General features: G+C 44.6%; 1 protein-coding gene across 1 annotated transcript in view; it reads right to left on the reverse strand.

The window, feature by feature from the left end:
- Positions 1 to 27,197, reverse strand: part of FRMPD4 (FERM and PDZ domain containing 4) — a 436,947-nt gene that overhangs the window by 91,754 nt on the left and 317,996 nt on the right. The window contains exons 4-5 of the mRNA XM_065415057.1: positions 7,853 to 8,013; positions 116 to 218 (exon numbers count right to left, since the gene is read on the reverse strand). Of these exons, the coding sequence (XP_065271129.1) occupies positions 116 to 218; positions 7,853 to 8,013 (264 nt within the window). The remainder of the gene's footprint in view (positions 1 to 115; positions 219 to 7,852; positions 8,014 to 27,197) is intronic.

Consider the following 27,197-nt stretch of genomic DNA (forward strand, 5'->3'; position numbering starts at 1 on the left):
TATAAGCTCAGTAACATTATTTTCCACTTTCTCTGCTCTGAGAAGGCAAAGTGACTGTACTGGCAGTAAGCCACGGGGCTCATGGTTTATTTGGTAGGACGAAGGCATCAACTACCTGACAAGGTCGATGACTCTCTCCCTTGGAGCAGTGCTGACTGGTTCTTCATTAATCATTATGATCTGATCTCCTGGTATAAGTTTTCCTTCAGAGGGGCCGCCTGGAGAAAAGTGAGAAATAAGCACAGGTTAGTAGACCTTTATAAACACATGGACAGCCTCCTCTATTGTGCAGGTATTAGATATGGTTTGGCTTGGAGGTCTAAAGCACTTTGCTGATAATACACCCTCACCAGAAAGCTAACAACCTAAATGTACATACCACAGTGCCTGATGTTAGGATCCTAAAATTATATTTAGGCATGTAAATAACCAAGACCTGATTTTCCCCAATGAGTCAATGAGAGCTTCAGGTGATCAGCACCATTGAAAATCAGGCCACTTTTATTTAGGTGCCTCTATGGAATTACAATAGGACTCCAATGTTAGGTGCTCGGATACAAAAGCTTCGGCCAAGAGCTTTGGTTTCCAACTCTACTAAAATGTAAGGTTATGATTTCTTGGTGGTAAGGTTGAGATGAACAAAACTCAAACTTCTGACCACCAGGAAATTCCTTTTTGTTCTCTAATAGTGTTAGATGCAATCCTGTAGGTGAGCGTGAATGGGTTATCAAAGGAGGTGAAGAGCCTATACATTTTCAGCAACTGTGGGGTTGGCCGAGCAAAGGTATGTGTGTTACTAGGGCATATTGTGGCAGTGCTGGAAGAGAGTAGGGTTACAGTTGCATGGGCAACCTTAACTGCACATTTCCTAGTTTTCAGAAGATTGAGTTTTGCTCAACTCAACCTTAACTTTGTATTAACATAATTATTTGCCACTGAATTTCCTAGGTTTTTGACCAGGAAAAGATATGCTCCTGTTAGGAATTAATAGTCTGAAGAAGCAAGGAGGACATCATCATTTGCTATAAATGAATTCGAGTGCTGTGTGTAATACAGGAGCAGTGGTCTAAGGCAGTGGTTCTCAACCTGGGGTGCAAGGCAGAGGTCTTCCAGTGGGTACCTCACCTCATCTAGATATTTGCCTAGTTTTACAACAGGCTACATCAAAAGCACTAGCGAAGTCAGTACAAACTAAAATTTCATACAGACAGCCACTTGTTTAAACTGCTCTTTATACTATACACAGAAATGTGAGTACAGTATTTATATACCAGTTGATCTATAATTATATGGTAAAAATGAGAAAGTAAGCAATTTTTCAGTAACAGTGTGCGGTGGCACTTTTGTATTTTTATGTCTGATTTTGTAAGCAAGTAGTTTTTAAGTGAGGTGAAACTTTGGGGTACGCAAGACAAATCAGACTCTGAAAGGGGTATAGTAGTATGGAAAGGTTGAGAACCACTGGTCTAAGGTAAAGCTGGTAAACTGGGGCACACTGTTCCTTTGGCAATGGAGGATCTCGGATTTCTGTGGGTATCCAGGGATCAATGGCTGGAAAACACAAGGGGACACTTCGAAGGGACTTGGAGCCATCTATTGTCAACGTGCAGGGCAAAGACAGAGGAGAGTGCTGGAGGCATGTGGCAACAAACTTACAGCCCTGGGTGCCCCCAAGATGCATTACACGCAGGTTGGAGTGCACAGTCAGAGCTGTGGAGTTGGGGTTCAGGCAGGTTGGAGTGCACAGTCAGAGCTGTGGAGCTGGGGTTCAGGCAGGTTGGAGTGCACAGTCAGAGCTGTGGAGTTGGGGTTCAGGCAGGTTGGGGTGCACTGTCAGAGCTATGGAGTTGGGGTTCAGGCAGGTTGGGGTGCACAGTCAGAGCTGTGGCATAGAGCCCTGTGCCCGATTAGTGCAGAGACCTGCAGCAGGACCAGGATCCGGCGGGTCCCACAGGACCTGCTGCCATAATAGTGGGAGCGTGTAGGAGTGGGTATTGCAGGATTAAAAAGAGTCCCATGCAGGGCTCTAATGTGGAGTTCATGGGGGTTCGGGTGCATTGGCAGAGCTGAGGCTGCAGGGTGGTTGCGATGAGGGGATTGAAGTGCACAGGCAGAGCTCAGGGTGCAAGGGAGTTAGGGTGCACTGGCAGAGCTGAGGGGGTGCCATGCCTCCCTTGTCTGAGTCCTCAAACTCTCTTGCCTCCCATCCCATCCATCTCCATTTCTGCCCCCCATAACATCACCGGTTCCCTAAACTCCTCTCCCCCAGTTCCCACACTCCTCTGTCCCCTGATACGCCTCCCCTCCCAGGAAGCATTCACATGTCTAATTCCCCCCTCCCCCACTAATACTTTGATTACATTGCCCCCAGAAGAAAATTGCTAGCCATGACTCACAAAGGGTAGCAACCCTCCCTGTCCAGAACGTCTTTTGTCTTAGGTGGGGACTTGCGATGAAATTATCCTTAGTTATGTTAATTGAGGAGTGAGTTCACAGCAATCAAGAGGTCTGTGATTCATCCCTTTGTTAATACTTCTCACTTTAACAGTATAAGGCAGCAGAAGGAGATTCTTTTTTTTTTGGGGGGGGGGGGAGGGCTGTAACTCGGGAAACCTTTTGGTCAAATTTGGATTACCAATGCTACCCCACACCCCCATGAGGCACACCAAATTTCAAAGCATCTGATTAACCATTTGGATTTTAAAGCACTTAAAAGAGTCTAGCTTTAAAGCATATAAAATGTTGGAAGAGACACTCTAGTCATTCTTCTGTATTGGTGCATGTGCGGTGTAAAAATGTACATTTTCATAAATACTGTTCTCAGTTTGAGTCCCCTAAAGATTTAATGGGTGCCATGCACTCCCTTGGGCAAAACTTGACAGACTGAGACCATTTTGACCTGCATCAGATCAATAGTTTGATCTCTAATTCTGGGCAAAAACAAACAAACAAAAACCTAGAAACTTTAAAAAATATATCTATTTTGGGGAACATCTGTCTCAAATGACTTCAGATTTGGGTCATTAACCCTACCTGGTACTCTCCTAAGGCACAACAGGTTTCAAAAAATGAAGATGAAAATCTTAAAAGAAAAAAATTCTTACTGCCTGACACAATTCATTCAAACAACAAGCTGAAGCTGTGCTTCTATCTGTTTGGTTTGGAGGTTTTATTTTACTTTTGAATCCACTATAAATGGAGTTTCACTATGTACAAATGCACACAGGTTCCACTGTATTTGTCCCCACTCTTACTTTGGTGATTGAATATAAATATGCTTCCCCAACTGGGCTTTAAATATGAGAGTTACACTAAGTAAAGCTATTTCAGGGAAAAAGAACTGTCTCAGATTAATCAGGACTTCAGGGGGGGCAGATCCTAACTGCATAATTTGCTTTATTTGCAAGCAGTACAAACACCATTTGCACACACACCTGGGCAAATCACATTTAGACAGGGGTGAAAGTAATTTAAAGGACTTACCAGTACACCAGAGTCCTGAGCGGGGGTGTGGCCTCAACCGGAAGAGGCGGGGCCTTTCAAGCTTTAAAGGCCCTGGGACTCAGGCTGTGAGCCCTAGGGCCTTTAAATCACACCGGAGCTACCAGCTACAGAGGTGGCTGGGAGCCCTGGGGCTCAGGGGCAAATTAAAGAGCCTGGGGCTCCGGCCGCCACAGAGCTCCGGGCCCTTTAAATCACCGCGGGAGCCCGGCTGCCGGAGCTCCGGTGGGGATTTAAAGGGCCCGGGGCTCCCCGCAGTGGCAGGAGCCCTAGAACATTTAGATGTTCTACCGGCAGTTTTGCTTGTCTTCTGCTCTCTACACTGGCTTCCAAAAGAATATTGAAAGTTCAAGGTCTTTGTCCTTGTCTGCAAGGCAATCTATGGCCTGGGCCCAGCATGTCTATAAGTTTGCCTAAAGCTTCAGGATGAAGACCATGATCAACAACTCCATTCCTCAGGCACAATGAACTTTCTATCACAAAGGCAAAACTCCTCTATATAGGAGACAGAACTTTCTCAGGGGCCAGTCTGAGATTGTGGAACGAACTCCCCCAGGAACTAATGGTTGTCACAAACCTCACCACCTTCCCCGACAAGTGCAAGGTGCATTTCTCTGATCTTGCCTTCTCTAATATAAACACAGTGCACTGTCCATAAAAAAAACCAAAAAACCAAACCCCAGCAACAACAAAATCCCTACCAAAATAAAACCCTACGCTGAACACTCAGTTCTCACCCTGATGAGTGGATGAGAGAAGAAAGAATCATATATAACACAGTTTAGTCACATAACTGAATGCACTACTGGACGAGGTTCAGAAACTATGTGAGGAGGGTGGTATAAGAAACTATACAGAATAGAAAAAAAATAGAATAAAATTATTTCTTTAAATGAAGTTGGGGGGAGGGATAGCTCAGTGGTTTGAGCATTGGCCTGCTAAACCTAGGGTTGTGAGTTCAATCCTTGAAGGGGCCACTTGGGGATCTGGGGCAAAATCAGTACTTGGTCCTGCTAGTGAAGGCAGGGCGCTGGACTCAATGACCTTTCAAGGTCCCTTCCAGTTCTAGGAGATGGGATATCACCATTAATTATTATTATATAACTAGTAAAGTAAAACAATAGTAATGGCTAAGAATAATAACTATGATATTGGCTTTTTGCTGCTAACAAATTTATGGGCTTGGAACGAGAGCCATGAGAAACAATATTCCAAAGTACAAGCCCTTACAGAATCATAGAATTTTAGGGTTAGAAGGGACTGCAAGGGTCAGCTAACCCCTTGCCAAGATGCAGGATTTGTTGGGTCTAAATCATCCAAGACAGATGGCTATCCAACCTCCTTTTGAAAACCTCCAGTGAAGGAGCTTCCATTACCTCTCGAGGCAGTCTGTTCCATTGTCCTACTGTTCTTACAGTTAAGAAGTTTTTCCTGAGATTTAACCTAAATCAGCTATGCTGTAGTTTGAACCCATTGCCTCTTGTCCTGCCCTTTGTGGCAAGAGAGAACAACTTTTCTCCATCTTTTTTATGGCAGGCTTTCAAGTATTTGAAGACTGCTATCATATCCCCCCCTTAATCTCTTCTTTTCCAAGCTAAACATACCCAGTTCCTTCACCCTTTGCTCATACGGTTTGTATTCCATCCCTTTGATCATCTTTGTCACTTGCCGCTGGATGCTTTCCAGTTTCTCTACATCAGTGGTTTTCAAACTTTTTTCTGGGGACCCAGTTGAAGAAAATTGTTGATGCCCGTGACCCAATGGAGCTGGGGATGTGGTAGGGGCTCAGGGCTGGGGCAGAGGGTTGGAGTGCGGGGGTGAGGGCTGTGGGGTGGGGCTGGGAATGAGGGGTTCAGGGTGTGGGAGGGGGGGCTCTGGGCTGGGGCAGAGGGTTGGACTGCAGATGGGGGTCAGGGCTCTGGGTGCAGGCTCTGGGGTGGGGCCAGGGATGAGGGGTTTGGGGTGCAGGAAGGGGTTCCAGGTTTGGGGGAGCTCAGGGCTGGGGCAGGGGATTGGGGCGTGGGCTTACCTCCAGCGGCTGCCGGTCAGTGGCACAGCTAGTGTGCAGAGGCAGGCTTCCTGCCTATCTTGGCACCACAGACCGCGCTGCGCCCCAGAAGCGGCCAGCAGCAGGTCTGGCTGCTAGGCGGAGTCCCGCAAGCGGCTTCACACGACTCTTGCCCACAGGCATCACCTCCCCCAGTTCCCATTGGCCCATTCCCGGCCAATGGGAGTGCGGAGCTGGTGCTCGGGGTGGGAGCAGCGCGGAGGCCTGTGGCCCCCTGCCTAGAAGCTGGACCCGCTGCTGGCCGCTTCCAGGGCGCAGCATGGTGTCGAAACAGGTAGGCATTAGCCTGCCTTAGCTGGGACTGCCGACGGGACTTTAACGTCCCGGTCGACGCTGCTGACCAGAGCAACCCAGTGCCTGACATGCTGCGACCCAGTACTGGGTTGCGACTCGAAGTCTGAAAAACACTGCTCTACATCCTTTGGTGACCAAAATTGGACACAGTACTCCAGCTGAGGCCTAACCAGTGCCGAGTAGGGAAGTACTATTACCTCCCATGACTTACATGCTATACTTCTGTTAATATAAAGTTGCATTTGCTTTTTTTTGCAACAGCATCAGATTGCTGACTCATGTTGAGGGCATGATCCACCACAACTCCCAGATCCTTCTCAGCAGTGCTGCTGCCAAGCCAGTTATCCCCCATTCTGTATTTGTGCATTTGGTTTTTCTTCCTTAAGTGTAGGACCGTACGTTTGTCTTTGTTGAATTTCATTTTGTTGTCTATAGCCCAGCCTCCAATTTATCAAGTTCCCTTTGAATTTTAGCTGTATTCTCCAAAGTATTGGCAACTGTCCCCTAGCTTTGTATCATCTGCAAACTTGATCATTATGCTCTCTATACCTATGTAGTGGGGCGGACTGCCCCAATCCCTGAGAATGTAGGTTGCAGCAGGCCAGTAGGCCTGTGCAGACAAGCAGCCAATAAGAAAAGGGCTTATTGGGAGCCAATCAGGGCCCAGATTGGAGGCAGCCAATCAGGGCCAGGCTCAGCCCTATATAAAGGCTGCCCAGAGCACAGTGCTGGGCAGGCCCGGGGGAGCAGAAGGAAACTCCAGCCTCGCGTTTGCCACACTGCAGGCCCTGAGGGGAAGGGCCTAGCCGGTGCGAGGGGCAGAAGGGGAAGCGGCCCAGGGACGTGGAGAGAAGGAGGGCAGGATGGCTGCCACTAGAGGGTCCCTGGGTTGGGACCCAGAGTAATGGGTGGGCCTGGGTCCCCCCTTGCCTTACACCTGGCTGATGGGAGTGGCAGTCTTGGACTGCACCAACCCCCTGCCAAGAAAGGTGTGACTTTGGGTGTGCAGTTGCCCACATTGGCTGGGGTGCAGAGAGACAGCTGATTGATCCCCCCTGGAAGGGGGCGAGGAGGGACTAAGGGGCACTGCTGGAGGGCAGTGGCTCGAAAAGGACGCTGCAAGTAGGGAGCAACGCGGGTCCATGTGCCAACTGAGGGTGAGATGATGGATGGGACACCACCAGGAGGGGGTGCTCCACTGGATGGAGCTAATTCCTGGAGTCACCAGCATGAGGCGCTGTGGTGGTGAGTCCCAACACCGTTACAACCTACATCTAGATAATTAATAAAGGTGTTAAACGACACCAGACCCAGAACAGATCCCTGTGGAACCCCACTTGAGACCTCCCTAGTCCAATCTGACATCATTCCATCATTATAAAGGCATATCAGAATTTAGGGTACGTCTACACTGCAGTTAGACACCTGTGGGTGGCCTGTGCCAGCTGACTCAAGCTCGCAGGGCTTGGGCTAATGGGGCTCAGACTAGCGGGGCTGTTTAATTGCGCTGCAGCCCGAGCTCTGGGATATTCCCACCTCATAGGGTCCTAGAGCTCGAGCTCCAGCCTTAGCCCGAATGCCTATACTGCAATTATACAGCCCTGCAGCCTGAGCCCAGGGCAGCTGGCATGGGCCAGCTGCAGGATTTTAATTGCAGTGTAGACATACCCTCAGAATGCTATCTAGCATTCATGATTCACTTGGTTACTGGAATGCATTAATAGTACTCGCATGTGCCATGGTATTTGGTCCCAGTGGGCCTCAGTCAGTGTAAATACAAGTTCAAAATTATTAAATTAAATTAAATTAAATTTAAAAAGCCAATTCTAAAGAAATCAAACCTCTTAGCAGACAACATTAAAAGTCAATGCAGTCATGCTGGAAATCTGAGCACATCCATCTCGCTGCCAGCAATACAGCCAGCACAGAAAGGGAGTTAGTAAGTCTCAAAGCCCTGCTTTTGGGGCCAGGCAAGGGGAAAAATCATACCTGGTGTTACGGAGCGTACAACAACAGGTTTTTCACTGCCAGCCACAAAACCGAATCCCAGTACAGGATCCCTCCTCATTTCCACTTTACGAGGGGCTGGAGGGGTGATTTGGCAGCTCTCTATTCGAGGGTCTTCAAATGTGGCTGACTGTGTCATGTGACTGTGGGGAAAAAATGAATGAAAAAAAGGAAAGGATCATTAAAATGTGTCTTTTGTAGAACCTACACAAGCCAAGCACCTTGCACTTACAGGATAGGAGGAATATTTGAGATAGTCTCTCTGAAAGAACCAAAGTCTCATCTTATTTAATGTTTTACAATCTTTTGCATTTGTTTTCTTACACAGAGGATGATGATATCTCAGATTAAAGAGCTAATTTGCTAACCAATACTTATACCTGCACACAACTTCCACATCTGACAGTACAAATTTGACCAACTCTAAATATATGAGAAAAATTAAAGTTTCAGCATTTTTATTTTGAATTTTTCATCCTCCATTTGCCGGGGAGAGGAGGAAAATAAAGCAACCTTGTATTTATTTAAAACATTACAATTACATTCCAGAAAATGAAGTGCCCAATTCTCTGCTGTAACATGTGTGAGAGGAGAGGGTATACCCAGTCAACCTGTAGCCTTAAGTATAAAACGTTCAGCACAGTTTGCATATATTTGAGCAGCCTCAAGCACTCTGGAAACAAATGTAACACTCAATTGTATATTTAGAACACTGGATCATTTGTTTTTGGATCAACAGAGCAAGAAGATTAATACAGGGGAGAAAGAGAAAAATGAAAGGGAAGAGAAGAAAGGAAAACAACAATTGGTATAGCTCTGTCTTATTACAGTACTAGGTAAAATCAACCCTCAAAAAGACAAGTCTCGGTTTATTCTGGGAGAATGTCTCACTCAAACTCTGTGCATAAGAAATGGTTAAAATCAATTAATTTAAGCTATCAAAGTCATATCCCAGAAAACAGAAGTCTTTGTCTGGCAGGAGAAGATCGTGCTGTTAAGCACCTTTTTTGAGCAGAAAAGGTTAAGGAACAGGAAAGCCATTCAGTGTGACATACGGTCAGTTTGAAAGTCAGTCTCCTTAGGAATATATGGACTGTAATAATAGCAGACTCAAACACCACCTCCCTCTATATCATAAAAAACATTCATAACAAATGAGAATTGGGTGGGGTTTCATTCAGGTTCAGAAGTCTACCTCATCTTTCCATCTTCAAGAATTAAGGTTTTCACATTCCCGCAAGAACACCCCAGGAAATGTATGTGTAATTGTTAACATGTAGAAAAGCTGTGTGCACTAATCATCCTTCCATGTTTAAAGCCTCTTCAAGTTGGTGGTTTTCCCTCCCTACACCTAACACACTTATACATTCCCACTGGTACTGGTACAAATGTTCTCTGTTCCTGGAGTTAGCTTTTATTGTTAACTTAAAAAGCACCAACAAAACAAGCGTCCGTATTTTTCCAAAGTTTCTCCCTGCAGGACCTCTCCGTCTATGCTCATGGTTCCTTTGATCGAGCCCTTTTATAGTCATGGTTGGCGCTAATAGGACTTAGTCTGAGTCAGAGCGAGTCAGCTGAAACAGCTTTGTACCTCTGTGCAGGGTCCTAATATTTGCATTAGGGTGAGTCAGCAAAAAAGAACCTGCTGTCCTGTCCCAGCTTATTCTATTACTACAAATGTATTTTCTCCTAGTTTGTATAGTACAGCTCTCACATGACAAAAATGAATACCTTACACATTTTGAATCTTATCTCTTTATTTCTAAATTGGCCTGTGTTATTTAATATTTTTCAGTGACCTAGACAAAAATATAAAATCATCACTGATAAAGTTGGCAGATGACACAAACTGGGGGAGTGGTAAATAATGAAAAAGACAGGTCACTGATTTAGAGCTACCAGGATCACTTGGTATGCTGGTTGCAAGCAAACAATGTGTTTTAATATGGCTACATCTAGGGACAAAGATTGCGGACTGTACATACTGCATGGGGGACTCTATCCTGGGAAGCAGTGACTCTGAAAAAATTTGAGGGTGATGGTTGATAAACAGTTGACCATGAGCTCCTAGTGCAATGCTGTGGCAAAAAGGGCTAATGCAAATCTTGGATGCATAAACAGAGGAAACTTGAGTAGGAATAGAGTGGTTATTTTACTTCCAAAGTTGATACTAGTACAACCAGTTCTGGAATACTGTGTCCAGTTCTGGTGCCCACTATTCAAGAAGGATGTTGATAAATTGGAGAGGATTCGGAGAAGAGCCACGAGAATGATTAAAGGATTAGAAAACATGCCTTATAGTGATAGACTAAAGGAGCTCAATATATTTAGCTTCACAAAGAGAAGGTTAAGGGGTGACTTAATTACAGTCTGTAAGTACAGACATGCTAAGTTCCCTCTAAGCTGCACGGCCGCGCAGCTGCCTATTAAGCCCCGCACAGGCACTCAGGGCTGCGGAGGGGAGAGATGTCTCTCCCCAAGGCCCGGGCCTGCCACAGTGCCCCTCCCCTGGCCCTGATCGAGTCCAGCGCCGAATCTGCCGCGGCCAGGGGACAGGTGCCCCTCCCCTGGCCCCGACCCAGCCTCAGGGCCACCCAGAGGATTCAGGGGGCCTGGGGCAAAGCAATTTCTGGGGGCCCTTCCATAAAAAAGAGTTGCAATACTACAGTAACATGTATTTGGAAATGTAAAAAATAACCAGTGAAATACATTCAAAAATTAATTTTTAATTTGAAAATACACAAAATACACTATTTAAAAACGCAATGCTTTAATGGTAGGTATACATTTGCAATTACATAATGGGCTGTCACTGGGTAAGGGTGATGGTTGGTGCCAATGGGCTGTCGCTGCCTGGGGGTGGCGCTACTGTTGCCCAGAGCTGGGTGGGGAGCTGGGCTCTGGGTCGGCGGGTGCCCAGCTCAGAGGGACTGAGCTCGGAGCTGGGGGTCAGGGCTGTGGGGGGGATGGGGTCGGGGGGGGTGCCTGGCTCAGAGGGGCTGGGCTCGGAGCTGGGGGTCAGGGCTGTGGGGGGATGGGGTCGGGGGGGTGCCCAGCTCAGAGGGGCTTACCATGCTGCTTACTCCCACCTTCCCCCTCTCCCAGAGCCTCAGCAAGCCACATCAAGGAGCTCCTGCCTCTAGACCTGCCGGAGCTCGCAGCCCCGCCCCCTTACCACGCGGCTCCGAGCAGGAGGACCTCAGGCCCTGCCCCACCACTGCAGCACTGTCCAGGGCCGCTCCTGGACGCGGCGCACTGAGGCGCCGGGGGATGGGGGAAGGCGGGGGCGGGGGAGCCTCCAACATTCTTGTGGGGGCAGGGACCCAGGGCCTGGGGCTAATTGCCCCACTTGCACACACCCCCTCTGGGCGGCCCTGCCCAGCCTGGCCTGGACCTGCCACAGCGGGGAGAGGTGCCTCTCTCCCCTCCCAGCCCAGGTGCTGCTGCAGGGAAAGAGAGCTCCTCACCATACCCCCACCAACCTGCCGCATCCCCAACCCCACCCCAGAGCCCTCACCCCCCTGCACCCCAACCCTCTGCCCCAGCCCTGAGCCCCTCATCCCCAGCCCTGAGCCCACACCCCCAGACAGAGCCCTCACCCCTCTGCACTCCAACCCTCTGCCCCAGCCCTGAGCCCCCTCCAACACTCCAAACCCCTTGGCCCCACCCCACCACATAAATTTTGTTATGTGCACCAATATGGAGGTGATGAGTCACACATCACCTCCATATTGGTGCACATAACAAAATTCATTCTGCACATGGGTGGGGAAAAATTAGAAAACACTGCTGACATGAGGAACAAATATTTGATAATGTGTTTTTCAATTAGCAGAAAAAGGTATAATATGATCCAGTGTCTGGAAGCTGAAGCTAGACTAATTCAAACTGGAAATAAGGGATATATTTTTAACAGTGGGGATAATTAACATTAGAAACAATTTACCAAGGGCCATGGTGGATTCTCCATCACTGGCAATTTTTAAATCACAATTAGATGTTTTACTAAAAGATATGTCTAGGAATTATTTTGGAGAAGTTCTATGGCCTGTGTTATACAGGAAGTCAGACTAGATGACCACAATGGCCCCTTGTGGCCTGGGAACTATGACAATGAATGAATTCAGCCTGTAAATCCCCTCTTTTCCTATACATCAAGTAATGTTAGTAACAACCGGCCCATACCCTGTCTCCTACTTCTGCCCTCAAGAATCTTGTAACATTTTTCTATTAATATTGGGTCAATTTTTATATGAGGTTTAGAAAATCTGACCACTATTCTGATTATAGTGGTTGAAATATAGTACTTATGTCAGTATCTTCAGGTCCCCCAGAATCAATTCCAGCTATGGATTTGGGTTTCCAAAGCTCTTGTCTTTAATCAAGACCCTGTTTTAGAGGATACTGACATTTCAAAAACTTGCCTATTTAACATTTTAAACTGCACTTGGGTAGGGATCATGAGGTTTCAAACATTTTCCATTTGTTTTTCTTTATCTCTCAGTTGAAATCCCTACAACATTCTCCTCTAAATTATGTTAAAGTCCTATGTCTAATCATTTTCTCCTGGTGATTGTAGCCTTCATTTCTGTAACAGGTTCTTCATCATTTGAGGCTGCCATCAATACAGTGACGTATTTACAAAATGGTGAATAAGTGAGTGATTTGGAAGCCAGTGCCTGAGCCTTGGAAAAATACTAGCCTTTCAGGATTGCTGTCCTTTTCTGCCTTTGTATATTTTAGGTCCCCAGGTACTCTAGCATTTAGTCTGGAATGAATAAGCAGAAAATGGTGTCAACTGTAGCATCCCAGATAACAAATTCCTACAACAGGAACAGGGGCTGTTCAAAGGAGCAGCTGTGCTCTTTGATGCCTGGTTCCATCCTTTGCATCATCTTATCTTAAGACTCCTCAGTGGCAGCACAGTATCTATTATCCAAAGCCTAAAACAGAATATCAGCAGGGAGCAGTCAATCATGATTTTGAGTAGCGCGGCCTGTTTTAGTGGTTTTTTTTTTTAAAGGCTATCCACCTACAAGATATCATCTAATAAGTCACCACAATTTACACTTCCACAAATGGCTGTGCAGAACACTCCTGTATATAGGAACCTTATCCAGAAGGATTACAGGTGAACAGCAAGATGAATGTATAGGACTCTGTCACAGGGTGGCACTGGCCCTTTAAGGAGGAAGAGGTCAGTGCACCTGTGATTCCTCAGCTATTTCCTAACTGGGTTTTAAGAGGGGGCATCTGGAATGCAGAGGGGGCACGTCCTTGAAGGAACTCAGGAAAGGGCACTTTAGTGCTGCCAGAGATCAGGAGACTGCGGGAGGTCCCTGTAGAAGGTTCCTGGGAAAGGCTGAAGGCAGGGGAGCAGCAGCGGGGCTTATCTACTGACATCTCCATGATGTAAAGCTGGAGCCAGAGGAATGGAGAGGGCTGAGGGACAGGGGAGTAAGGAAGCTCCCCTGGTGAGAATGAATTCCCACCAGAGAGGCTGTGGGGATTCCCACTAGGAAGAGTGGATTGCAATGCACAGAGCAGAAAGCCTGGGGTGACTGTCTGAGTAAATGGGTAGAAGAGGACTGAAGAAGAGCCCTGGTGTGGTGGAAGATGCTGGTTTGAGAGATGTGCTATATTGATGGACTAGAGGATATGGGATTTTAAGAACAACATACACTGAGTTTGAGAAATGGACAATGATTGGGACTTCTATGTTAGGGATGATTTGAACTATGTTTTAGTAATCAACTGGCCCCAAAGCATGTATTAGTGAATCAAGAAAGCTTCCAGTGGAGTTACTGGTGACTCTGAAGAAGGGAAACTGAGGCAGGTATGCCTGTTGTGCCATGGCCTACTGTGGGAGGGTGCTCCAGGTGGGGTTTCCCTAGGACAGACCCCTATTAGAGATAAGATGACTACTCAAAGTTTTGTGACGGCTGGCAGGTGTTGACACAGATACTTTTCCTCTTCCGATCTGCCCAATATTGAGGTGCCAGTTGTAGCACCATAGTTAGGGCCCTGCCAAATTCACAGCCATGAACATACCTGAATAAAGACAGGGAGTGGTTGGGTCATTACAAAACCTAAACCTAATTTCCGCCATCCTAATTTCCCCCTACTGTTACTTCAAAAGTTATTTTTCCTCCCTTGGTATCCTGCTGTTAATTGAATTGTCTTGTTAGACTGACCTTACACTTGGTAAGGCAACTCCTTTCATGTATTTATACCTGCTCCTGTATTTTCCACTCCATGCATCTGATGAAGTGGGTTCTAGCCCACGAAAGCTTATGCCCAAATAAATGTGTTGGTCTCTAAGGTGCCACAAGGACTCCTGATTGTTTTTGCTGATACAGACTAACATGGCTACCACTCTGATCCCTGAGAGAACGGAGAGTGGGCTGGCAAACCCAAAGAGAGGGGAGCCAAGTATGTAGGAAGAGGCCCAGGGAAACAGCTCCAAGGATAGTACATGCCTTGGCTACAAGTTATAGGTTCCCTGGGCTGGAACCCAGTGTAGAGGGCAGGCTTGGGTTCTACCAGCCACTGGGTAGTGGCACCAGGTGTTGACAACATCTGCTGGGCAGCTGGTCCAGAGGGACTGATTTCCCTGGAAGAGGAGAGCCTTAGAGACCTGCTGGAGGGCCAAGCCATGGGCACAAGAGGGCTGCCACTCCAAGAGCGTGAGAGGCTACAGACTGAGAAGATGGGTAGAGAGTCTGCTGAGGAGGGTGCAGCATCTGGCAGAGCTAATCCCCAGGATGGCCAGGAGGAGGTGCCATGAATGGTGGGGGAACCTCATCACAGGGAGGAACAAGGGAAGGTGTGTGACTTGCCTGCCTGGTGCGAAGGTTGCGGATCTCTCGAGGCATCTAGATAGACTTATGTGTAGTGCTGGGGAGGAGCCGGTGGTCGTGGTACATGTAGGTACCAATGACATAGGGAAGGGTAGGAGAGATGTCCTGGAAGCCAAATTTAGGCTGCTAGGGAAGAGACTGAAATCCAGGACCTCTATGGTGGCATTTTCAGAAATGCTCCCAGTTCCACGCGCAGGGCCAGGTAGGCAGGCAGAGCTTCAGAGTCTCAATGCGTGGATGAGACGATGGTGTAGAGAGGAGGGGTTCACGTTCATTAGGAACTGGGGAAACTTCTGGGATGGGGGGAGCCTATACAGGAGAGATGGGCTCCACCTAAACCAAAGTGGAACCAGACTGCTGGCACTAAACATTAAAAAGGTTGTAGAGCAGTTTTTAAACTAGGAGATGGGGGAAAGCCGACTGCTGCAGAGGAGCGTGTGGATCGGACACAGACTTCTCTTAGGGGAGAGTCTGATGATAGAGAATCTCCAGGTTATAGTCAGGAGCAGAGGACTGAAAAGTATAATGTAAGGGCCGGATCAGATGATAAACAGCCACATAAAAAAGAATCTGGCACATCAGAAAAAGGCAGGCTAATAAACAGGGACAAGTTTTTAAAGTGCTTGTACACAAATGCCAGAAGTCTAAATAATAAGATGGGTGAACTAGAGTGCCTTGTGATAAAGGAGGATATAGATATAATAGGCATCACAGAAACCTGGTGGACTGAGAGCAATCAATGGGACACAATCATTCCGGGGTACAAAATATATCGGAAGGACAGAACAGGCCGTGCAGGGGGAGGAGTGGCACTATATGTTAAAGAAAGTGTAGATTCAAATGAAGTAAAAATCTTAAGCGATTCCACAGGTTCCATAGAGTCTCTATGGATAGAAATTTCATGCTCTAGTAAAAATATAACATTAGGGATCTATTATCGACCACCTGACCAGGACAGTAATAGTGATGATGAAATGCTAAGGGAAATTAGAGAGGCTATCAAAATTAAGAACCCAATAATAGTGGGGGATTTCAATTATCCCCATATTGACTGGGAACATTTCACTTCAGGACGAAATGCAGAGACAAAATTTCTCGATACTTTAAATGACTGCTTCATGGAGCAGCTGGTACGGGAACCCACAAGGGGAGAGGCGACTCTAGATTTAATCCTGAGTGGAGCGCAGGAGCTGGTCCAAGAGGTAACTATAGCGGGACCGCTTGGAAATAGTGACCATAATACAATAGCATTCAACATCCCTGTGGTGGGAAGAACACCTCAACTGCCCAACACTGTGGCCTTTAATTTCAAAAGGGGGAACTATACAAAAATGAGGGGGTTAGTTAGACAAAAGTTAAAAGGTTCAGTGACTAAAGTGAAATCCCTGCAAGTTGCGTGGGCCCTTTTTAAAGACACCATAATAGAGGCTCAACTTCAATGTATACCCCAAATTAAGAAAAACAGTAAAAGAACTAAAAAAGAGCCACCGTGGCTTAACAACCATGTAAAAGAAGCAGTGAGAGATAAAAAGACTTCCTTTAAAAAGTGGAAGTCAAATCCTAGTGAGGCAAATAGAAAGGAGCACAAACACTGCCAACTTAAGTGCAAGAGTGTAATAAGAAAAGCCAAAGAGGAGTTTGAAGAACGGCTAGCCAAAAACTCCAAAGGTAATAACAAAATGTTTTTTAAGTACATCAGAAGCAGGAAGCCTGCTAAACAACCAGTGGGGCCCCTTGACGATGAAAATACAAAAGGAGCGCTTAAAGATGATAAAGTCATTGCGGAGAAACTAAATGGATTCTTTGCTTCAGTCTTCACGGCTGAGGATGTTAGGGAGATTCCCAAACCTGAGCTGGCTTTTGTAGGTGACAAATCTGAGGAACTGTCACAGATTGAAGTATCACTAGAGGAGGTTTTGGAATTAATTGATAAACTCAACATTAACAAGTCACCGGGACCAGATGGCATTCACCCAAGAGTTCTGAAAGAACTCAAATGTGAAGTTGCGGAACTATTAACTAAGGTTTGTAACCTGTCCTTTAAATCGGCTTCGGTACCCAATGACTGGAAGTTAGCTAATGTAACGCCAATATTTAAAAAGGGCTCTAGGGGTGATCCCGGCAATTACAGACCGGTAAGTCTAACGTCGGTACCGGGCAAATTAGTTGAAACAATAGTAAAGAACAAAATTGTCAGACACATAGAAAAACATAAACTCTTGAGCAATAGTCAACATGGTTTCTGTAAAGGGAAATCGTGTCTTACTAATCTATTAGAGTTCTTTGAAGGGGTCAACAAACATGTGGACAAGGGGGATCCGGTGGACATAGTGTACTTAGATTTCCAGAAAGCCTTTGACAAGGTCCCTCACCAAAGGCTCTTACGTAAATTAAGCTGTCATGGGATAAAAGGGAAGGTCCTTTCATGGATTGAGAACTGGTTAAAGGACAGGGAACAAAGGGTAGGAATTAATGGTAAATTCTCAGAATGGAGAGGGGTAACTAGTGGTGTTCCCCAAGGGTCAGTCCTAGGACCTATCCTATTCAATTTATTCATAAATGATCTGGAGAAAGGGGTAAACAGTGAGGTGGCAAAGTTTGCAGATGATACTAAACTACTCAAGATAGTTAAGACCAAAGCAGATTGTGAAGAACTTCAAAAAGATCTCACAAAACTAAGTGATTGGGCAACAAAATGGCAAATGAAATTTAATGTGGATAAATGTAAAGTAATGCACATTGGAAAAAATAACCCCAACTATACATACAACATGATGGGGGCTAATTTAGCTACAACGAGTCAGGAAAAAGATCTTGGCGTCATCGTGGATAGTTCTCTAAAGATGTCCACGCAGTGTGCAGAGGCGGTCAAAAAAGCAAACAGGATGTTAGGAATCATTAAAAAGGGGATAGAGAATAAGACTGAGAATATATTATTGCCCTTATATAAATCCATGGTTCGCCCACATCTCGAATACTGTGTACAGATGTGGTCTCCTCACCTCAAAAAAGATATTCTAGCACTAGAAAAGGTTCAGAAAAGAGCAACTAAAATGATTAAGGGTTTAGAGAGGGTCCCATATGAGGAAAGATTAAAGAGGCTAGGACTCTTCAGTTTGGAAAAGAGAAGACTAAGGGGGGACATGATAGAGGTATATAAAATCATGAGTGATGTTGAGAAAGTGGATAAGGAAAAGTTATTTACTTATTCCCATAATACAAGAACTAGGGGTCACCAAAAGAAATTAATAGGCAGCAGGTTTAAAACAAATAAAAGGAAGTTCTTCTTCACGCAGCGCACAGTCAACTTGTGGAACTCCTTACCTGAGGAGGTTGTGAAGGCTAGGACTATAACAATGTTTAAAAGGGGACTGGATAAATTCATGGTGGCTAAGTCCATAAATGGCTATTAGCCAGGATGGGTAAGAATGGTGTCCCTAGCCTCTGTTCGTCAGAGGATGGAGATGGATGGCAGGAGAGAGATCACTTGATCATTGCCTGTTAGGTTCACTCCCTCTGGGGCACCTGGCATTGGCCACTGTCGGTAGACAGATACTGGGCTAGATGGACCTTTGGTCTGACCCAGTACGGCCTTTCTTATGTTCTTATGTGTGTGTGTGTGTGTGCGCGCGCGCAAAGGGGAATGTAGTGAGGTGCGACAGGAAGGGGGAAATTGGAAGAGGGAGGGGAAACCTGGGGTGGGAGTACTCCAGCACCTTTGCAAAGAAACTGCAAACCTAGTTTAACTGGCCAGTATGCTCTAGTTGGTTTGCACTGCTTCAAAGTGGCATAAAACAGCCAGAGCATACTCGAGTGTCTGGCCATAAGTGTTTATATTTTTTAAAGCGATATCTGCCACTCATTAGACATCTTACATAGGAACATTCTCTTTGAGGTCCATGAGTGAAATTTTTAATTTTAAACCACAAAAATGCCCAAAGGAATTCCCAGACAAAAACTAGTTAAAATGGAGTTCAGATTGAGAATATGTATCTGTAATTTTAGGGTAAAATACATTACAGGGATATTGTAATTATCATGCACGCTATTATGGAAATGCATAGTTAAGACGCCCCAACAACTTTATCTATATCCTGCAATGATACCCAGCGAGAAAACAATTCTAAGGTGTCTTGACAAATTTAATATAATCTGACTAGTTACTAACATTCAGTAGTCATAATCATATGGTTATTGCATAGTGTCATGGGATGGGGCAGCTGCCCCTCACTGGCAGAAAAGGGGTTAAAAGCAGCCCTAGGGAGTTGCCACTGGGGGAAGTGGCTGGGCAGAGATTGTAGGTCCCCCGGAAGGGGAGAACATGGAGCATGGCACAGCCGGAGGGCAGTGTCATGAAGGGGATGCCACAGTCATGGGAGTGACATGGGTCCAGGAGCAGAGGTGCTGGTGGGTGAGACACCACCAGAAGAGGGTGCAGAGCTAATTTCCAGTAGGAGGTGCCGCAGTGGTGAGTCGCACACCGTTGCACTACAGCCCAGAGCTAAAGTTGTTTGTATACCTCATTTGTGCCTTTTCATACTTCAGCATGTTTGGAATTCTTTTAAATTTAATCTGAACACTGAATTTCATGGGTTTATAACACTTGGTTTGGGATAATTACAACATCTCTATAATGTAGGTTTTGCTAAATTACTGATCTGTACTCTCAATTTCAACTCCTTATTAATATCGTTTTTTGCCTTGAAATCTGGCAGATGCAGTCCTTTTCAATAACTGAAAGGAGAGAGAGAGAGAGTCTACAGAAATGTCAGATCTCTTGGATTACTGAGTGACTGGCAATTGGATTGGAATGGAGGTAGGATTTTCCAGCAGAAAGACTTCCTGCCCTGGTTTCAACGGTATCCATATTGTTCAACAGTGACTGTAGAAACCTCATTTTTATGAATTAAAAGATCAGGGCTGTATATTATTGATTAAGGCTGTAATTGTCTCATTGACATTCAGAAGAAGTTGGTACCTTAAACCCTTTGGAAAATCTTAGCCTGAATGAATAATATCTAAGTCAGAGGTTGAGGCAAAGTCAGTATTTTGTGGGTGTCTGACTAATGTAAAAAAATGGAGTGGTCTGTAAGAAAAAGAGGTGGATTGATCAAACCCTTATATATTTTCAAACAAAATTTAATTTATTGAGGCTCAGCTAAATTATATTTTTTTTATTTTAATTTTTTAAAAAACTTTTTGTGAATTTACCACATACAAAAGCTGCCAGATTGACAGCCATAAAAAGCAAAGTTTATTCACGGTTAAGGTATGTTTATGCTGAATTCAGAGGTGTGATTGCAGCAGGTGTGGACACAACTGAGCTAGATTGATTTACATAGGTTGCAATCATACCTCCTGATTGCAGTGTAGATATAGTCCTAGATACACTCCACAATGCCCTTGCAATGTACTTCGGTACAGGGCAAAGGACAGAAACAAGACTGCCAACCCCAAACATTCAAAAATGAGTCACGCCTTCCAAAATCCAGAGATTGGCTTAATTCTGAGATTTCCCCCCACCCCCAAATAATAAATTTAGGGTTCATTTTATTTTCTTCCTGTATTTTGACCCATGAGGGTGTGCTCAGATCACATTTTTGAGCTTTCCTTTGCTGAGTGCCAGAATTTTTTTAGATGAAAGCTGTGATTTGTACATAATCCCTCATCTCCAGGAGCTGCGGTGTCAAGTAAAACCTCCAGATACTTGATATCCTGAGACTTGGGATAAAACTGTGAGACATGGCAACACTGTTTGACGTTGCCTATATACCCATTCAGTCCTTGGCTTCTCTGCTGACACTGCCACAGCAATGATGACAATTAAAGCCAATTATGGTGGCTGAGAGCTGGAATAAGACCATCAAACTCATTTCACAAAGACTACCTGTCATAACTATAAAGGGAAGGGTAACAGCCCTCCTGTGTACAGTACTATAAAATCCCTCCTGGCCAGAGACTCGAAAATCCTTTTGCCTGTAAAGGGTTAAGAAGCTCAGGTAACCTGGCTGACATCTGACCCAAAGGACCAATAAGGGGACAAGATACTTTCAAATCTTGGTGCGGGGAAGACTTTTGTTTGTGCTCTTTGTTTTGGGGGTTGTTCGCTCTTGGAACTGAGAGGGACCAGACATCAGTCCAGGCTCTCCAAATCTTTCTGAACAAGTCTCTCATATTTCAAACTTGTAAGTAAACAGCCAGGCAAGGCGTGTTAGTTTTTATCTTTGTTTTCTCAACTTGTAAATGTACCTTTTTGCTAGAGTGTTTTTCTCTGTTTGCTGTAACTTTGAACCTAAGGCTAGAGGGGATTCCTCTGGGCTCTTTAAGTTTGATTACCTTGTAAAGTTATTTTCCATCCTGATTTTACAGAGATGATTTTTACCTTTTTCTTTAATTAAAAGCCTTCTTTTTAAGAACCTGATTGATTTTTCCTTGTTTTTAGATCCAAGGGGGCTGGATCTTGATCCACCAGGAGTTGGTGGGAGAAAGGAGGGGGATGGTTAATTTCTCCTTGTTTTAAGATCCAAGGGGTTTGGATCTGTATTCACCAGGGAATTGGTGAAGAGTCTCTCAAGGCTACCCAGGGAAGGGAATTAGCACTTTGGGAGTGGTGGCAGCGGACCAGATCTAAGCTGGTAGTTAAGCTTAGAAGTTTTCAGGCAGGCCCCGACATTTGTACCCTAAAGTTCAGAGTGGGGAAGCAGCCTTGACACTACCTAAAAAACTAGATGGTAGCAACTTGTGGTCACTTTCAACCTGTCTATTTTGAACTAGTAACCTTGAGATGAGACCCTCTATGTCCCTTTTCCCAGTCCCTTGTACCCTCACATGTGCTTTTTCTCTAAGTTAATTTATACTCTGAGGTTCCATGCACATTGTTTAGAATTAGGGCAGTTAAATCCGCTCAACAAATATGCATCAAGCTTGCTTATTTTTCTCCTGGCAACAGGAACACTGGAAAAGATATTAAAATATTTAGATAGGCTGTTAAGTAAAGTGACTACTACTGAAAGAGAATCTGGTGGCTGCATACACTCTTCTACTGTCCAGTAAAGATGAAGGTAATTCATAATTGGAATTGCAGAATCTCTTTTTAGAAACTAATGTATTTTAAACAGTTCATGAAGGAGTTAATGTCTAGACTTTAATAAAACCCCGATCCTGTATTTCCATTGTTGCAATGAATGGCGATGCCTGACAAAAGTTGACTAATTGTGAGAGAGTCTGGGTCAATACCACAGATACAAGAAATAATTGGAAGAATTGTCCTAGAAAGAAAAGAGTCTGATCATTTTTCTGTCAGTGTCAATTCTATTTTTTCATAAGCTTCTTCAGTGGTTAAATTCTCTAAAGCAAGGTCATTTATAACACCCTAGAACATGTCAATATAAGCCATCTGGATGAGCATATGGTGAAAATGTAATTAGAAAGAAAAAAGGTTTTGCTGGTTTCAGAAGTCGTCGTCGGCAGCTTTTTCATGAAATTGGATACAGTGAAATCTGAGGGTACGTCTACACTTACCTCCGGGTCCGACGGCAGGCAATCGGTGTTCTGGGATCGATTTATCGCGTCTTGTCTAGACGCGATAAATCGATCCCGGAAGTGCTCGCCGTCGACGCCGGTACTCCAGCTCAGCGAGAGGAGTACGCGGCATCGACGGGGGAGCCTGCCTGCAGCGTCTGGACCCGCGGTAAGTTCGGACTAAGGTACTTCGAATTCAGCTACGTTATTAACGTAGCTGAATTTGCGTACCTTAGTCCGAAGTGGGGGGGTAGTGTGGACCAGGCCTGACATGCACAAACATTTTCCAGACTCCTTCTCCTCCTCCTCCTCCACTTCCCATGTGATGTATACCCCAGAGCAAGATAAAGTGAAACAAAATCCTAACGAACAGAACCTGCATGCTTACCAATCTGAAAGGGAAAAATGCAGTGTTTTACCCTCATTTTCAAGCAGGTATTGGGAGAGAGAATCTGCTACTGCAGATATTTTACAATGACAGTTACCACTCTGATGTTGATGATAGGATATTAAATACATTACAGCTTCCTTCTAAATGCTGCCTTAGGAAGGTAAGCAGTTGTGCAATCTGTTAGACTCAAATCATAAAAGGATTTGGAAATAAGCCCTACTTCAAATTCAAACTACATCCACAAATTAGCAGCTGTTTGCTTGAATTTTGTTTTGTTGTTTAAGAACTTGGCCTTCGGAGGTGTTTATTTTTTTTTTCTCTCAAGATACTCTCAAACATTTTCAGGCCTCTGTGTATTTAAAGTTTGAGCCTAGCTCACTGCCTTAAGACACCTGGGGCACAAGCCACATAATGGAAGTGACATAGTACTTCTGAGGCTAGGTCTACACTACCCGCCTGAATCGGCGGGTAGAAATCGATCTCTCGGGGATCAAATTATCGCGTCGCGTCGGGACGCGACAATCGATCCCCGAATCGACGCTCTTACTCCACCAGCAGAGGTGGGAGTAAGCGCCGTCGACGGGGAGCCGCAGAGGTCGATTTTGCCGCCGTCCTCACAGAGGAGTAAGTCGGCTCCGATACGTCGAATTCAGCTACGCTATTCGCGTAGCTGAATTTGCGTATCTTAAATCGACCCCCCCCCCCTGTAGTGAAGACCTGCCCTCAGTGGCACTGAGGGATGAAGGAGAAAAGGGACAAACAGGGATGGGTAGGTGGGAAGAGACTCTCCAGGGAGGGAAGAAGCTATGTATAACAGGAAAGGTGGTAACAGAGAATAGGAAGTCACGCTGCCTCAACTTGCTTAAGGGGGGGAAGAACTTATCCCTTTGTGGAAAAATGCTATGGCATTTTTGAACCATCCCTTTGAATTTCATAGAGAACCATCTCAATTAGATTGATTTTTACACAAGGCATGAAAACAAAACATCTAATTTTTCAAAATCTAAAACATTAGTATCAGAAAAATGCTGTTCACTTGCACCCTTGATTCTGCCAGCTCCATGGGATTGCTGCAAAACACCAATCCACTCATCTCTCCTTTAGTAACAGCATTCACCTCTTGATATATATAGCCAGAATGGAGAGGCCAAGCATGGTGTAGTAAACAGTTGGCAGTGCTGATTTTCATAGTGACCACTGTATTGATGTCCCTCCTTCTCTGATACATCCAAGCAACTCTGTCCATTGAAGGCTCAAATTGGATCTGGAGGCAAATGGAGTGTAGTGTTGCCCCTTTTTGACCCAAGCAGATATCCAAAATTCAGACCCCTGGGGATGTTCCAGTTGGAAATAGAAATGGATGGAGTCTGAATCAAAGAAAATACCAATCTTGTTTATTTACAAAGAACGTACAAAAAGTCCTCCTTCTCCAAATGCAGGAGGAAGCAGTTTCTTAGTGTACAGTCCTAAGCCTGTTTAGCCAAGAGAGACTCAGAAATGCTCTCTAGCTTTTCCCAGGGTCACACTATGCTCACTGGGTACTGCTTGGCTTTCTTGCTTTTTGCTTCTGCTTGGTATATTCAGTTTGTGTATGTTCTCTCACACATACAGCCCCCCCCCCAACACACCTGGTCACAATACTGCCCCCACCACATGGTGCTCATTTCCGGGCAGACTCTAAGGGCAAGTCTACCCTACAGAATTACTTCAGTATAACTATGTCAAAGCTACGTATGGAAAAATCCACACCCCTGAGCAACGCAGCTATACTGACCTAAGTGTTGGTGTAGACAGCGCTATGTTGGTGAGAAGGCTTCTCCCACGGACCTTGATACGGCAAGGTGGATTAACTACGCCAACGAGAGATTCCTGTCCCATCATCTTAGAGCCTCTTCATTAAAGTGTTATAGCGGCACAGCTCCATTGGTGCAGCACTTTAAGTGTAGACCTGCCCTGACAGGCCTTTTCTTAGGTGTGGCCCCTTAACCATTATCTGAAATGAAGGGCACATTCACACAGCAATTTGAACGAGGTTTTAACTCAACCCATAACAGTAATACATTCTTGGTAGTCCCTCCTGCCCAGGTGTTGGGCTGCTGCATATTGTTTCTTGGCCTGGTTCTCCTCTCACATACATCAGACTAACTTCACTGACATCAGGAGTTACTCTTCATTTGACATGCTGTAAGTATGTCTTTCAGAGAAGAATCCGAGGCTTTCTATGTGGCCTTGACAATTAGTCTTATGGATAGAGAGAGCTGACAAATCATTCTCCTGGTCTAGATAGGCCCACAGAATAACAATTTCATGAAGGCTTGTACAGTAGTTTCTGTTTAGAAGCAGAGTTATTACTGGTTCTAAAAATAGGAGGTGTTGGCACTTACTGGATTATGATTTAAACTACACTGGAGCTTTTCCATGAAAGGTGTTTGTTGTTTACCTGAGCAAAGCACTTTTGATTAAAAAACTAATTGGGGCTGTTTTAAAAATGAGCTGAAACTTAGTTTCTTGCCACCTTCTTTACATGCATCAGTGAACCCTGTTGCTAAGCCTAGTGGAATACAACTCCTAAAATGAAGGGGAGAAAAAGGCTAGAGGATTACTGAATTGAAAATATACAGTAAATTAATTGGGGTTGAAAGAGTCCACACCAAAATGGAATGAGCAATTCTTATTTGTCCTGCTTCTGACAGGTTTCATTCTAAGTGGAATGACAGTTATCCATCTGCTTGTGCCTAGCTAAGCTCCGCATATCAAGCGGAAACAGGCCTTCAATGAAGCCCCTGAGCATTTCTCTCTCAGCAAGAATAAGGAATTGATATGTCCAATCCATCGTGAAGAATTCACTTAACCAGCAGAGCAAGACAAGACGAGAAAAACCTCAAATGAGGTCCTGGCTTCTGATGTGCTGATTAGAATATGCAAGCGCCTCACTAGAGACTGTTCAGACTGCTTTTAGAGGCAAGTTGCTATCTCTGTAAACACGGAATGAGGGTGCCCTAACAGCATGGTGAATGTGCCTGTTGCAATAAGAAAATGTGGAGCACACCATATTAGAGAATACCCATCAGACCATGTTGCCACATCTGATATAGCCTAAGCACATGACTGAAGTACTGTCTGTTATCATGTATGTGAGAGACTTATCTATGTAGCTTCTATTACTGTAAATAGGATTTGGAGAGGAAAAACCACCCACAATGAAAGTAGAATGTGAAAAATTAACAATATTACTAATAATTAGGGCTGTCAATTGCAGTTAACTCATATGATTAACTCAAAAGAGTAATCATGATTAAAAAAATTAATCACGATTAATCGCCGTTTTAATTGGACTGCTAAACAACAGAATACCAATTGAAATTTATTAAATATTTTTGGATATCTTTCTACATTCTCAAATATATTAATTTAAATTACAACAGAATAAAAAGCGTACAGTGCTCACCTTATATTATTTCTGGTTACAAATATTTGCACTGTAAAAATAATAAACAAAAGAAATTTTTCAATTCATCTCATACAAGTACTGTAGTTCAACTTCATCGTGAAAGTACAAAACATAGATTTTGTTGTTGTTACGTAATTACACTAAAAAACAAAACAATGTAAAACTTTAGAGCATACAAGTCCACTCAGTTCTACTTCTTGTTCAGCCAATCGCTAAGAGAAACAAGTCTGTTTACATTTATGGGAGATAATGCTGCCCGCTTCTTATTTACAATGTCACTTGAAAGTGAGAACAGGCGTACGCATGGCACTTTTGTAAGGTATTTATATGGCAGATATGCTAAATATTTATATGCCCCTTCATGCTTCAGTCACCACTCCAGAGGACATGCTTCCATGCTGATGACGTTTGTTAAAAAAAAATAATGCATTAATTAAATTTGTGACTGAACTCCTTGGAGGAGAATTGTATGTCTCCTGCTCTGTGTTTTACCCACATTCTGCCATATATTTAATGGAATAGCCATCTCAGATGATGACCCAGCACATGTTGTTCATTTTAAAAACATTTTCACTGAAGATTTGACAAAACGCAAAGGTACTAATGTGAGATTTCTAAGGATAGCTACAGCACTCGACCCAAGGTTTAAGAATCTGAAGTGCCTTCCAAAATCTGAGAGGGATGAGGTGTGGAGCATGCTTTCAGGAGTCTTAAAAGAGCAACACTCCGATGCGGAAACTACAGAACCCGAACCACCAAAAGAGAAAATCAACCTTCTGCTGGTGGCATCTGACTCAGATGATGAAAATGAACATGAGTCAGTCTGCACAACTTTGAATAGTTATCGAGCAGAACCTGTGTGATAAATGAAGAGGGTGAGGGGTAAGCTCCCTTTTATGGCCACCCAGCCAGCCAGTAGCTATAAAATCCCTCCTAGTTACTGTTCTCTACTTGCTCTACCTGTAAAGGGTTAAAAAGACTCACTGCTATGCATAGGTAAAAGGAAGTGAGTGGGCACCTGGCCAAAAGAGCCAATGGGAAGGCTAGAACTTTTTAAACTTGAAAAAAGACTCCCCTTTTGTCTGTCTGTTGATATTCTCCCGG

Source organism: Emys orbicularis, chromosome 1 (genome assembly GCF_028017835.1).
Source record: "Emys orbicularis isolate rEmyOrb1 chromosome 1, rEmyOrb1.hap1, whole genome shotgun sequence".
In the NCBI taxonomy this organism is placed as follows: domain Eukaryota; kingdom Metazoa; phylum Chordata; order Testudines; family Emydidae; genus Emys; species Emys orbicularis.